General features: G+C 33.1%; 1 protein-coding gene and 1 long non-coding RNA gene across 3 annotated transcripts; both read right to left on the minus strand.

The window, feature by feature from the left end:
- Positions 1 to 1,172: 1,172 nt before the first annotated feature.
- LOC115881446 lies at positions 1,173 to 5,962 on the minus strand. The gene is made up of 3 exons (XM_030898921.1): positions 5,914 to 5,962; positions 5,130 to 5,238; positions 1,173 to 1,468 (listed from the first exon to the last, which is right to left on the minus strand). The coding sequence occupies exons 2-3, from the start codon at positions 5,229 to 5,231 to the stop codon at positions 1,271 to 1,273; spliced, it is 300 nt and encodes a 99-aa protein (XP_030754781.1). The 5' UTR covers positions 5,232 to 5,238; positions 5,914 to 5,962; the 3' UTR covers positions 1,173 to 1,270.
- Positions 5,963 to 9,789: 3,827 nt separating this feature from the next.
- LOC115881447 lies at positions 9,790 to 10,742 on the minus strand. Of its 2 annotated transcripts, XR_004050049.1 has the most exons (3): positions 10,485 to 10,742; positions 10,184 to 10,435; positions 9,790 to 10,129 (listed from the first exon to the last, which is right to left on the minus strand). It is a non-coding gene; the product is annotated as an uncharacterized LOC115881447 (long non-coding RNA). The 2 variants fall into 2 exon arrangements; XR_004050048.1 differs by having other exon boundaries at positions 10,184 to 10,742.
- Between the last annotated feature and the right edge of the window lie 4,128 nt (positions 10,743 to 14,870).

Raw genomic sequence — 14,870 nt, forward strand, 5'->3', positions numbered from 1 at the left:
CGATCGTACAATCGTACAGTTTTTTTTTTTAAATCTTAAGCCTATGCACAAAAATATAATACTAAATTGACATTAAGTGCCCAATTAGTAAGGTGCTACTTTTATATTATTTGCAACGTTTAAAATTGTGTAAAAAATTATTTGTGACGTTTGAAAAAAATAGAATGTTTTATATTCAGAGTAAAAATATACTTTTTGTGCCTCGCCTGTAATGTCTACGTCCTCGCCACAAAAAGTATCATTTTTACTCCTAATAAAGCAATCTTTGAATAAGAAGACTAAGGAAGGAGCATATCAAAAATCTTAGGTACACCGCGATGGGCCTCAAATATGGCCGACTTAAATTCCAGTTTATCAGTATCGTTCTAATTTTATTTAAAAAATGTAAAACTATGATGTAGGGTAGACGTGGGGTAGACTCAATAATTTGTTGTTTTATATTACGTTGTGAATAAATGTTGGTAGTTATTAAAATTGTTATAAAAATATATAATTCTAATAAAAATAGATAAGTTATAATAAGTATTCATTAACACAAACATCCAATAGTCTACTGAAGCAGGTAAGTCAAATTAACGTATCTAAATTCTTTGACATCTAATCTTTGACAAGTAATAAATAAAAGCTAAAATGCAAGAAAAATATATAATTTAGTTAATTTAAGTGAATTTCATAAATGATCGGTTTACTACACGTATGTATATTATATAGTCACTTACTAGCGAAAAGTTGTTCCATTATTTCACTCAATTTTTTGCCGAGATCTACCGCACGCTACACAACCAACTATTTTAGAGTCTTTTTCGATAAATCGCGATAGTGTCACTGTTAATTTAAGTTCTGCCACAATTTCCATCTAGATTTACTACCTTTATACAACTATCAGTAGTAGAATAAATAATAAATAACATAAAATAAGCTCCGTAAAGACTGACAAATCCACAAAATTTCAAATCAAATTCAAATGTGTCAAATGAATCGTCAAACAGAACTGTCAAGTATCCCCACCCTAGAGAGCTTTTATGGTGGCTTTTCCGCCCACCATGCATGAATACATGGATAGCATTATGCTCCTTCCTTAGTCTTCTTATTCAAAGAAAGCAATATACTATCATTAAAAAACGCAAAGTTTTTTTTAATATGTCTAATAAAAAAAACGACTTATATGCCTTTCAATACACAATTTTTATTAAGCGTTCAGTTAAAAGGGAGTTTAACAAATTTTTGCCGTTGCCAAATACCGTGAGTTTCAAAACTTATACCGTGAAAGTTACTTGCGACCTTCACGGTACATTTTCTGAGTCTCCTCTGATCCTACCATGGCGTTGGTGACCTCGGAGTTTCTCTTGCCATTCTGAACGGGTAGACGGTATGGTATGATGGGTACGTCCAATGGTGGTATGAATTCCTTGGGTTTGAGTTGGTAAGCTAGCCAGCTGGCTAGTTGGTGGGCGCCCGGACTAGCGTACTAGGAACAAATTTGTTAATAGACTGGGGACTAGCTAACATATAAATTGAATTTTTTAAATAATTTTGCACCTTACTGTGATGCTTAATTATGACGAGTCGGTTACTTCTTTCCTCTGTATAATTTCAATAATTCTACTCTGTTGAATAATATCTACCGGGTGGTGCAAATTTTTAACTGTTCAAATATTGCCTCCCCTAATTGATTTTACGGTGAGGTCGTAAAAGGTTTTTTTAAAGGTATGCGTATGCTGAATGCACATGCCAACTTTGTACAATTTTGTACAAGCCAGTTTTAAATAATTTAAGAAAAAATGCAGCTCTTTTAAAATTAAAACTGAACAGGTGTCAATGCAAAACCGGGCAAATGCCAATATACCTTAAGTTGTCAACATATGATTTTGTAAATGTCAAGCTGTAGTTTCTAAACGTTACTCTTTTGTCTGTTTTTAACAAGTTTTAAGTTACAAAAATGTACCGTATGATCGAAAAAAAAAACGGCGTCCAGTTGGCTGGGAAATGACGATCGTTGACATTTCCCATAAAAATTTACATATAGAATGACAGCGATCTTCATTTCATAGCCAACGCTGACGCCGTTTTTTCTCGATCATACTTTGACTATATAGGTACTATAACCTGTGCTATATCGTAGTAGCGTGAACAGCACAACAAATTGACAAAATCATAGGTTGCTGACTTAAGGCACGTTGACATTTTTCTAGTTTAGTATTTTTACGGTAAAAAATTCATATAAACCTGTTTCCTAAAATGCTTCGTTTTTGAGATTCAGAGTGCCAAAGTTTTGAGAAAAAAAATCGTTTTTTTTTTATAAAATCTTCAGAGCCAATCCAAATTTCTTTATGAAATTTGATACACCCTTTTCATTATTAAGGGACATTTTTGAAAATGCTAGAGAAATAAAAGGATGAGACGATTACAGTTGGTGGTTGGAACATTCTTAATCTAAGGTTGGAACTATGTTGGAACCTTCGGTGTTACAATAGCAAAATATCACACTAAATTACCACAATACACCAAAACACATTTACTTTTGCACTGGACGCACCTTTCGCTAACAATCTTAGCATCATCAGTAGATGATAAAAACTCAAAATCATTTTAAATCATCTCCTGATGATGCAGCAATTGGTTAGCGAAACGCGCGTCCAGTGCAAAAGTAAAAGTATTTTTGTGTATTGTGATGATTTGGTGATTTATTTTGCTGAGAGAGACTAATAATTTAAATCTAAAAGTCAAATAATTCAGCTACAAATTGCTTAACATATCATCAAAATCGGCCCACTAGAACAAGATATATTGAAATTTAAAATATTATACGGGATCAGTCTTAAATAAGTGAAAATATTTTCAGGGCTGGTAGATCTATATAAAAGAAATATACAGGGTGGCCCATCGAAAACGTTCCGCAAGGCATAACGGCCAGGGCAATTTTTTTTTCAGAAAATTCAAAAACACGTCAATTTTGTTTGTGAGGGGGACAACTTTTGCTCCAAAAATGATTGCAAAATCTTCAACCCTCTAAGCGGGGGCGTCATCCCCCAATTTTTTTCAAATGGAAAGGGGGGTCAAGTGGTACCGCAATGAAAAGGGCTTTCTATTCTCTATACTTTCCCGCTTCGTTTTTGAAAATCGGTCGAGTCATTGAGAAAATATGAAGGATTGAAATTTGAAAAGTTTATTTAAACATTTATCGAGTAAATGATAAGGATAAATCCCTTCAACCAATTTGCTATTTTTTTCTTATTATTTCTAGATGTTTACGCATTTTTTCACTTGCCACAAGGTTGAACGATCAGGTGGGGTAGTTGCTAAATAGCTGTTCTGTGACTTGTGCGTTGAAGTTCTTCTCAATATCGTTAAACTTTTTAACAATTATGGTGTACTCACTTGCAGAAAAAGTGGAAATAATCGAACTAAATTTTAAAAACAATGAATGTGGTAATCGGGTTGCGCAGATATTCAATCAACACCATCCTGACAAACAGGTTTATGGCAAAATTGTGCGCGAGTTAGTAGCAAAAAACTGGTTTCGTTATGAATAAAAAGAGGCAGAGGGAAAATCCTGTAGTAAATGAAGCTATGGAGGTATTCATATTGGGCCAAGTTGTCATGGATAGTACGCTGAGTACAAGAAAATTAGTCAATGAGACCGGCGTGAATCGTACAAGTGTCCAAAGGATATTAAAAAACCACAACTTCCATCCGTACAAAATTCAGTTGGTACAAGAACTCAACGAAAACGATTTTGATCGTCGCTTGCAATTTTGTGAAACTATGAGTGAACGAGTGGCCAATGATAATAATTTCCTATTTAATGTGTGTTTTTCGGATGAGTTTACTTTCTTTTTGAACGGTGTAGTTAATCGGCACAACTGTCGGTACTGGGCTGAGGACAACCCCAGGGTTTTTCACGAGGTGCAAACACAAAACCCTCAGAAATTGAACATGTGGGTTGGTATTTCTGGAAATTCTATTGTGGGTCCTTTTGTTCTTCCTGGAAATCCAACAGATGATATGTACTTGGATTTACTGGAAAATGCCATCGACCCAGCCCTAACTGACATCATAGAGAACAATCCTGGATACGTTGAAGCGGAACTAATATTTCAACAAGACGGTGCACCTCCACATTGCTCTCAAAATGTGCGTAATTTTTGAACAATAACTTTCCCGGTCGGTGGATAGGACGAAGGGGTGCAATTGAGTAGCCTCCCCGGTCACCCGACTTGACTCCTTTAGACTTTTTTCTATGAGGAGACATAAAAAGTAAAGTATATAGCACTCCACCCGCCTCATTAGAAGACCTGCGAAGACGAATTATTGATGTTTGTCGCGAAGTGACCCCGCAAGTTCTTCAGAATGTTCGAGAACGGTTTGAAAATAATTGTATTACTGTATGGAGGTTGACGGGCAACATTTTCAGCATTTGCTTCATTAATAAGTTAAGTTTTTTTTAGTTAATTCAATTTATGCGGTTTTTTTTTGCAAAAAGTACTTTTCAAATTTCAATCCTTCATATTTTCAAAATGACTCGACCCATTTTTAAAAACGAAGCGGGGAAATATAGAGAATAGAAAGCCCTTTTCATTGCGGCGCCACTTGACCCCCCTTCCCATTTGAAAAAAATTGGGGGATGACACCCCCGCTTAGAGGGTTGAAGATTTTGCAATCATTTTTGGGTCAAAAGTTGTCCCCTTCACAAACAAAATTGACGTGTTTTTGGATTTTTTGAAAAAAAAAATACCCTGGCTGTTATGCCTTGCGGAACGTTTTCGATGGGCCACCCTGTATATTCTCTTTACCGTTTTTCAAATAACTCCAAGATAACCGAGTTATTCAAGTTTGAAAATTTAAAAAATAATTATTTATTTTTAAAAAATTTGAGAGCTACCTACCGGATTTTTTCTGTATTGCTTTTAGTGCAGTAACAATAAATTACACGATTTTTAACATCTTTTTTTTGCGAAAAAAAAAACTCACAGACGTGCCTGGGTTCAAAATATACCACCCCTAAAGATATTAGCAATTATTTAACATTCACCCTGTATAAAAAAAATGTAATCTATATTTCTTATATAAAACTTTTTGATCATAATTAATTTAATTAAAACAAGAGATATCTTTCACCTTTCACTTACCTCTCTATCAATAAACTTATAGTCTTCATTTGTTGGATAAGCCTGGATATGGGTAGATATCATAGTAATCAAGCATGATAACAAAAACATGTTTTTTAACATGCTTCTTCTGTAATATAAAAATAAAAAGGATTTGATATACAAAATACCATGTGAATGTAGGACAAATGATATATAGGCGGAACATCTAGACCGCTTAATATTTGAATTAAAGAACATTAAGATTATCTATAAAAGGTCGATTTTCGCAAATTTAAGATTTGTCCGCATTCATGGGACACAGGACACAGAGTAAATTTTAGCAAGGCTAAAATGACGATAAAACAACCGGTAGCCTCTAAAGGAAAAATAAAAGAAGTTTTTTTTAATCCAATTTAATATAAATAAATTTAATAAATGTATTGCTCAGGTATCTGTAGAGGTTAGTAATTAAATAGAATTAAAAATTAAAAACAAAAAAATGAAAGAATTAAAAAAAATAAAAATAACTATATTGTTCGATTTAAAATAACCAATTGGCTAGACACTTCCGGTTATGCCTGTTTAGCCGGTGTTAGAAAATGGAAAATATTTTTGAAATTATAAAGAACGAACATCGCCTAGTCATGGTAATAACTGTGGTAATAACCTTAAGTTAAAACATTCAAATGTTTGTCTAAATTAAGAGGAAAAAACTATATTGATAATAATTTTCAAATACATTAATAAACAAATTTACTGACATTTATAGAGACCATTTTATATACAAAAAAAATTTTAATATAATTTTAAAGAAACAACTTACTTACTTCTAGCACACGCAATAAAATACGCTATAGATATTTTTAGCGAAAAATCTCGAAAATGAATACTTCAATAGAGCTAAAGATTTCTCTTAAATACCTAAGACGGATCTGCTTTTTTTCTAAATATAAAACTGCTGTTTTGGACAGTTCTTATTTCCAAGATTTTCCATTATAAGCAGGTCTCTGTCTGGAACATTCTTCTAATCAACCTCAATTTTATTGCTAAATTTACCAAAAGGTTTGGTTTTGTCATAATTTCAATTTATAAACGTCATTTGTATTTTTAGAAATGCATATTTACGTATTAATTTATTAAAATTTGATTTTTTTCTCAATTTGTAAGTATTTGTGTATTATTGGAAATATACGAAAAATTACATAAATAATATGTCGATTATTATTTAAAAATGTTTAAGAAACTTTTAGATATATAAAACAACCCCAAAGTTCCCAACTGGCAAAGGAGTAGGACAGGATGTCGCGATATCCTCAAAGCTGTTTACAGCAACATTAAAAGAAATCTTCCGTCAACTGGACCAACAAAGTAAAAATAGATGGAGAATATTTTAACCATCTAAGATTCGCTGTGATAGTCCTAATTGCCAATAGTCCTGAAGAACTCAGCTCGGGATCTCTACTACCAGAAATCAACAGAAGAATTGTTATATAGCATGGAGTACTTATGGAAGAAACCAATGACGTAGAAACAAGTTTCAGTAATAGAATAGAGTGGATACGACAAAAGATCGAGGTAATAGATGACCTCAGCAGAATCAAATCCCTCAAATGGCAATGGGCACAGGGCAGGACACCTGCAAGAAGGATGCTGGACTACAAAAATTACAGCATGGTACCCATGAGGAAATAAGAGACCTAGAAGACCAACCCTAAAATATATACAGATTAATTTGACGTGTTTCAGTCAAGACAATATTAGCGCATTTCTCGTTCTTTTTACTTTTTATTGATTTTTTTCTCTACTTTCGATTTTTTGAAATTAGAAAAAAATACACGGCTAAAGGCAAGAAAATATTATTTATTAATATACACTAAAGCTGTAAGAATTTTGTTCATTTCATATACATGGTGAGTCTTAAATAAGTGCAAATATTTTCAGGGCTGATAAATCTCGATAAAAGAAACATATTTTCTCTTTACCATTTTTCAGATAAGTCGTCCAAAATAACCGAGTTATTTAAGGGTCCGTTACAGTAGCCCCTCCCGGTTCTCCAAACTCTTTAATATTTTAGCACTGTATTGCACCCACCTAGCACTACCTAGCACCATATTTACAGAGCTAGCACCACAACCCCTAGCGAGTTACAGGACATTTTTACCGGGAGGGGATAATGTAACGCTAGCCCTCCCCCCTTATATATATTTCCCTTAAAACTTTAGCACTGTATTGCACCCACCTAGCACTATCTAGCACCTAACTTACAGAGCTAGCACCACACCCCCAGAAGAGTTATAGGTGGTTATAGCCAATGCACCATCTAAAAATTTTTAATTAGAATATTTTTAGACGGTGGCCATAGTTAAGTCTGTGGTTATAGCATATTTTCACCTTGCGCACAGTGTGGCGGACGGTAATTCTAGCGGGACAAAACCGTTTTGTTAGAAATAAGCCAAAAAATGTGTACTGATGAATTAATTGTATGCATTCCAATAGATATAAAAATGCATCAATTATTTTTTGGTTATATATATTCTTTGTATGTATTTCGATAAATTTTTCTCAACTAAAGGTCGTTTTCTGCTCAGCAAGGCAGAAGTTATACGAAAACAAAATATTTACAAGTGCTTATACATTCTATTCCAAAACCAAATTATGTTATTTACTTTTATACTACACGTATATTATTCGTTAAGATATTTCGTGCTTTTGTTCTGCAGATATCAAACTTTCACTTTTTTTTATCAAATATCGATATATTGAATGATGTAGATCTTTTGAGTTACCAATAGTTACCAAAAAGTAGTAAGCAATTTTGATGCTAGAATATTTGTAGTTTCCATGCCCATATGTATTTGTACCGGGCGTTGCCAAATTGTTGAAAAAAAAAACATAATTTTTAGGGGTCTCACACCGATTCACCGGTTAGGTTAGGTTGAAGTCAGCTGCCAAGAATTTTTTGAAGCACTCAAGAAGTTTCAGAGTTTTCAACAATTATTACAGCAGCATCCCTACTCCCACTAGACCTAAAGCTCACAGTACTTGCAAAACCCAATCTTCTTTTGAAAGGTCTTCTATTAACCCTTTAACGAGTCTTTGTTTCGTGTTTGTACTAGCTGATTGAAATTAAACTTTTAAGCGTCCACCCACGGGGGTGTCACTTGTATGGGAAAACAGGCAACAGTCAAATTTAAACGTGCCAGGACCAACGACAAAGAAAGCAACATCTGCCAGGCATTGGCTTTCTTTGTCACTCACATTGCTTAAATCATGATACCGCGGCCATTTTGCCAACAAAGAAGCTGGCCGGGCTGTCCTGGCAAGTGATTTAAAACAATTTTGCTTTTTTACAATATTAAATTATTAATTTGGATGTATTTAATGCGATTATTCAGTTAACTGGTAAGTCGGAAATTACACACAAATACTTTATTCGTAAATACAACTAAGATGTAAACGTATTTTTGTATTTTTAGGTTTCAACTTTTGCGAAGACCCGCCGATAGAACTTGCCTGGCAGCGTACCTGTTTAACTAAACGTATTATTTCCTGATAATAATATCAAAACACGTAAGTACCTCTATAATTTATGATGAAAAATGATTTGGATTATGTTTTATATTATTTAAATACTTTCTAACCTCAAATAATAGTAAGAGGATACATTAAAATACGCAACCAACCGTCCAATCAGATGAAAGAGGTACGTACCCTATCGTTGGGTATTGTGCAATCACGTGATGCTCATGTCGTATGACGGTTAAATCTTTGGTTAGATTTTTTGTTGTTGTTTTTACCTGTTTTAACAGTTTTTACTTTATTTTTCTATTTACATCAGATTTATATTTTGTAATTGCCTATCAGACAATACGTATTTAGAAAAATAATAAGAATTAGGATCGTGTTTTTTTTTAAATCCTGTATATTAATTGGAACCCTTGATAACATTACTGCTTTTGATATAAAAAGTGCATTTTTGATTATTTACTTGGGCTAGGATATTAAAATATCGGTTGGATTGTACGACATAAATAGATGTAGGTATGATTATTTATATATATGTATGTATTTATAAAGCTTACTATCTGATTTGCATTTTCAGTTTTTGATCAGATATTTCATTTTATTTGTGAAATGCCCACAAAAAAGCTTCCCATGATTCAACATCAGTGTGTTTGCTGCATAATGGATCATTCCTGCTGAATTTTTAGATCATTTGAAGACTACACGGAAAAAACCAGATAATATGTTACATTTTCATAGAAATTGATAGCGAGACAATTTTATAGGCAAGTGTGTATTTTGCCCTACAGGAGAAAAACCAGAGTAGTTCACTCGTAGTTGCATTTTCTCGGCTCCAGTTAAAGTGAAAGCTGGTTTTTCCTGTGGTCTTCATTTGAAATAACGTAAATAAATGTTTATACATATGTATGTGATGATTAAATTGGTGTTAAGGAAATAAAAATGTTTTTCGATATTAATATATACCTATATATGTATATTTATTTTGAAATAAATTACACTTTTAACAGTTTAATGGAGTTTTTAAAGCCAGTTATAATATTTATATTTTAAAAACTTGAAATCATGTGGATGTAATCACGCATTAAACCACAGACTAACTTATATAAGTCAAAAAGTAGATTTTAGTGTTAACTTTATATAACTTGTAAGTAAAATAATAAATAAAACAAATATGAAAAAACCAACAATTCTAATGTATATATTAAAATACAGTACAATAATAGGTATCTGATACCCTCACTTAACGTAGAATAATATTCTACCCAACTCAATACTATGTCCAACATGAGTTTCAAATATATCGGGCCCTAATCGTTCCTGAAAATAATATTTTTTTACATTGTTATACCATATTCTAAACTATTTAATATTTCAGTCACTTAAAAAGTTAATTTGTATTGAATAATTGTCTACCATTAAAGCAAATTTGGACTAGTATTTTTAATGGGCATATTCTGTGTATGGATATAGGTACTTCCTCCAGATTTTGGGTTCAACCAATTTATTCTTAAAACCTGAAACATCTACGTATAAAAAATAGACAGGTTACTAATTATAATAAAATTTACCCTTAGAATTATACTTCTTTAACAAATAATTCCATTGGTATACTTTTCCATGACAAATGATCAACTTCCTAAAATTTTCAATTGATGTAATACTTCCTCATGATGCGAAAAGAAAATCTTTTCGTTAGCACACAATGGACAAACGATATGTTGGCTTACTTTCAGATTAGTTACTTTTCCATAGATATCCTCATGTCAATTCAAAGACGATGAACATGATGATCATCACATGAAACATCACAAACTAAAAACCTAATAAACAAGTTTATATCGAATATAGAAATAAATTTAGTGTTCTTACCTATTGTCGTCCAAATCCACGTTAATAGATAATTAATTTTTTGGAATTTTATCTTTTATTTTTAAATATATCTTTCGAACTACTGGTTTTAGTAATTATTAAATTAAACGAACTAAAAAGTCAAAAATAATAAACAATTCTCTTGTCAATTGTCAATTTTCTTCAGGCACCGAACATTATCGATAACGCACGATCTACGACGATTACTCCTTTGATCTGATTGGACGGTTCAATGACGGTTGGTTGCGTATTTTAATGTATCCTAATAGTAAGATCCTTGTTTATATCGCACAACCCGTTCAAAACTGTATTGTCTTCAAAAAATGTTTACAAAACAAACAATTATTAAAAAAACAATGTCCTTTTAATCTGATTTATACCTCAGAAGGATGCCAGTAAAATTTTATTAAATCAACATTATATTATTTGGCCGTTAATATGCAAAAAGGAGCATATTGCCTTAACTTAAATTTTCTTTTACTTCTCCTGACAATGTTCTCTATATTCTCTATTTTGAGTTAGTAAACTTTTGAACGGGATGTGCGATATATAAAATTTTTTGGTTGTTTATGCACGTTGGCTTGGTTTATGTTTTATTCAGCTTATATTTATTTGGTATAACAGTTTTTTTTGCCTTTGGAATGGCATGCATTGAGGCTAGATAGTGTTTCATTAGATCATTAAAGGAATTTAAATTAGCATATATTTTTTGTCATATTAGTGTGTTATCATGATACAGGTAGTTGTATCATAGTGCCTTATGCATGTTATTTACCTATTATATACTTATGTAATGTATTATCAGTAGATGATAACATACTACTAAAATGTCTCTTTAATAGTATGTTTATCTTTCCAATTCACTAGTTATTTGCAAAATGTATTTTGAACTAATTTAAGTCATTAATTGATCATCTTTTCTTTTCAGGTTCCGGGATATTCTTTTTTCATTGTTAAAAAATATATATATTTCAATATTATTGTAATATAAATCGCAGCTCTAAAAAATAAATGATATTGTTTACTAATGTGTAATTTATTTACTATGAATTTTCTCTGAAAATAATAAGTCTTTAATAATATCATTGATTTGCTGTGTAAAGTTAATAGACATATTTTTTAATACTTTAAATTATATTAAAGTAATAAAAAAAAAAGTTTATTAACTTTAAATGGTAAGTCATTGATACTTAAAAATATTTTTTTAAAAATTTCCCCTCTTTTAAGCCCCGCCCCTCCAATTCCCCTCAATTTAGCTAGTACTGCCAGGCGACACCAGGTGGCGTCTGTTTGCATTTTTTAACATGAAGTTAGCATTTCTTTAATGTACCTATTCTCTGCGTCCACCAGTTCAGCTTGAATTCCCTGTCACTAATAAAATGCCTTCTAGACACGATTTATTCTATTTGCGAAAATTGTTTAAGGAAAAGCAACTTTTTTTCTATTTTCGATATAAAACAATGGAAAATTATTGCAAATGGGTCTTTTCAACACCTTTCGTTTTATTGTCACTAAGGAAGTTGGGATCCAAAAATTGCATCACGACATCCCACAAAACGGTCAAACTGGTCTTAGATGTTGATTTTAAAACGCCTTTTTTTCTTGAACGTAACGGACCCGATGTTTTGTCCCACTAGAATTGCCATCCGCCCCACTGTGCGCCAGGTGAAAATATGCTATAACTCTTCTGGGAGTGTAGTGCTAGCTCTGTAAATTGGGTGCTAGGTAGTGCTAGGTGGGTGCAATAGAGTGCTAAAATATTAAAGAGTTTGGAGAACCGAGGGGGGCTACTGTAACGGACCCGATGTTTTGTCCCACTAGAATTGCCATCCGCCCCACTGTGCGCCAGGTGAAAATATGCTATAACTCTTCTGGGAGTGTAGTGCTAGCTCTGTAAATTGGGTGCTAGGTAGTGCTAGGTGGGTGCAATAGAGTGCTAAAATATTAAAGAGTTTGGACAGCCGGGGTGGGGGTCTACTGTAACGGACTCATTAGACACCCCGGTTAAAATGTTCTGTAATTCACTAGGGGTTGTGGTGCTAGCTCTGTAAGTAGGGTGCTAGGTAGTGCTAGGTGGGTGCAATACAGTGCTAAAATATTAAAGAGTTTGGAGAACCGGGGGGGGCTACTGTAACGGACCCGATGCTTTGCCCCACTAGAATTGCCATCCGCCCCACTGTGCGCCAGGTGAAAATATGCTATAACTCTTCTGGGAGTGTAGTGCTGGCTCTGTAAATTGGGTGCTAGGTAGTGCTAGGTGGGTGCAATAGAGTGCTAAAGTTTTAAGGGAAAAATTCAACCGGGGGGGCTAGCGTTACATTAGCCCCCCCTCCGGTAAAAATGTCCTGTAACTCGCTAGGGGTTGTGGTGCTAGCTCTGTAAATAGGGTGCTAGGTAGTGCTAGGTGGGTGCAATACAGTGCTAAAGTTTTAAGGGAAATATTCAACCGGGGGGCTAGCGTTACATTACCCCCCGGTAAAAATGTCCTGTAACTCGCTAGGGGTTGTGGTGCTAGCTCTGTAAATAGGGTGCTAGGTAGTGCTAGGTGGGTGCAATACAGTGCTAAAATATTAAAGAGTTTGGAGAACCGGGGGCTACTGTAACGGACCCGTTATTTAAGTTAGAAAATTTAAAAAAAAATGATTTTTAATTTTGAAAAAATTTTGAGAGCCACCGGATTTTTTCTGTGTTTGCATCCGTTTTATTGCCGTAACCATAGAGTAAAGCCGTAACTCTGGTAATATCAAATATTAAGAAATTAAGCTCCTTTCTCAGAACTTCCTATTGTCGAGCGACTCCTCAAAAGAACCAATGACATTTGCACAAAATTTAAAATTGACAGCTGTTTGACTTTTGTACAAATCTTAAACCCCGTTCTCAGAACTACGTCGTGTCGACAGCGACACTGATTGACACTTCAAACGACCAATGGGAGCTGTACTAAATTTAAAATTGAGTCGCTTTTCTGAGGACGGGCCCCATCGTTCTGAGAACGACGTTGTGTCGCGGGCGACACAGTTTGACATTTCAAACAACCAATGAGAGCTGTACTAAATTTAAAATTGACAGCTGTTTGAATTTTGTACAAATTTGATTGGTTCTTTTGTCGTGCCGCTGGCGACAGTCGCAGTTCTGAGAACCGGGCTCTATTATGGTTCTTTTGACGTGTCGCTGGCGACAGGCGATGTTCTGAGCAATGCCGTCTCTAACAGAACAGCCTTGGGGCGAGATTTATGACGTCACGCTAGTTAGATACTACGGATTAATAAATATGTTGTAGAATACATGGAAAACATAATTATTCCTCACATTTTTGGTTTATATTTTAAAAATGATATAGTTTACATTAAATATACATAATATACAGTTAATAACTACAACATATATACCTATTTATAGTAATAAATACTTTGGCAAATAAACTATGAACCATACAAACGCAGCAAATGTTTTACAATATACAAATAATGTATAGGTATATAAGATATTGGGTAAAATGTAAATATATTTTAAATTTTGGGGTTTGAAAATCGATCTAATTTAACAAAAAACATTCAATATCTACTAATACTGATGTATTATTATTTGCATTCACAAAATTTATATCTATATTTTGCAAGTATCAATGTTAGAAAAATTATATTTACAAATAATACAATATCATCTAAAAAAAGGCGTCAGCGATGGCTATAAAATGAAGATCGCTGGCACTTTATATGTAAAATTATTCTACGCCAAAACGTTTTTTTTTAAACCAAGTAAAAATAATGAAAAACCAAATGAAAACTTAATCAGCGTTTTTCCCGAACCTAAATCCCAAGAAAATAAAAAAAATTAGAATATTTAGAAACAAGGTTCAAGAATATCAAATTTTCCAAGATTGTAAAATTCTAGTTAATTATTTTATTTGTACAATTATTTAGGAAATGTCATCGATTATATTATCAAACAAAAACACATTCTTCTTTTAAACTTTATCATTCTTGTCTTTACAAAAATCTTTTTTAATTTTGAACTCAAAATAATAATCATTTTCATGATCTTTAATACACATATTCTTTATTTTCCCCTAGATCATAATACCTATTTACGTGTTTATCTTACGTGTTTGAATCTATCGAAGCTGAACCAACAACACTTGGAGTGGAGATTCCACAATCTGAATAAAATACACATAATTGTCCAGTTTTCTTTAATACCATCCTGGGAGAATATTATTTTTAAATTTATTAAAGATATTTTCAATAGAATTGTCTTGATTTATAACTCGTACCCACTTTTCTTGCTCTTCCGGATACTTTAGGCTGCCTAGTATAACTATCCTTTCCACCAGGAACACAACAAAGATGAGGCATAGCACCAATCACAACCAAACCAAACACACTC

Source organism: Sitophilus oryzae, unplaced genomic scaffold (assembly GCF_002938485.1).
Source record: "Sitophilus oryzae breed Bouriz unplaced genomic scaffold, Soryzae_2.0 scaffold_1720_pilon_pilon, whole genome shotgun sequence".
NCBI lineage: Eukaryota > Metazoa > Arthropoda > Insecta > Coleoptera > Curculionidae > Sitophilus > Sitophilus oryzae.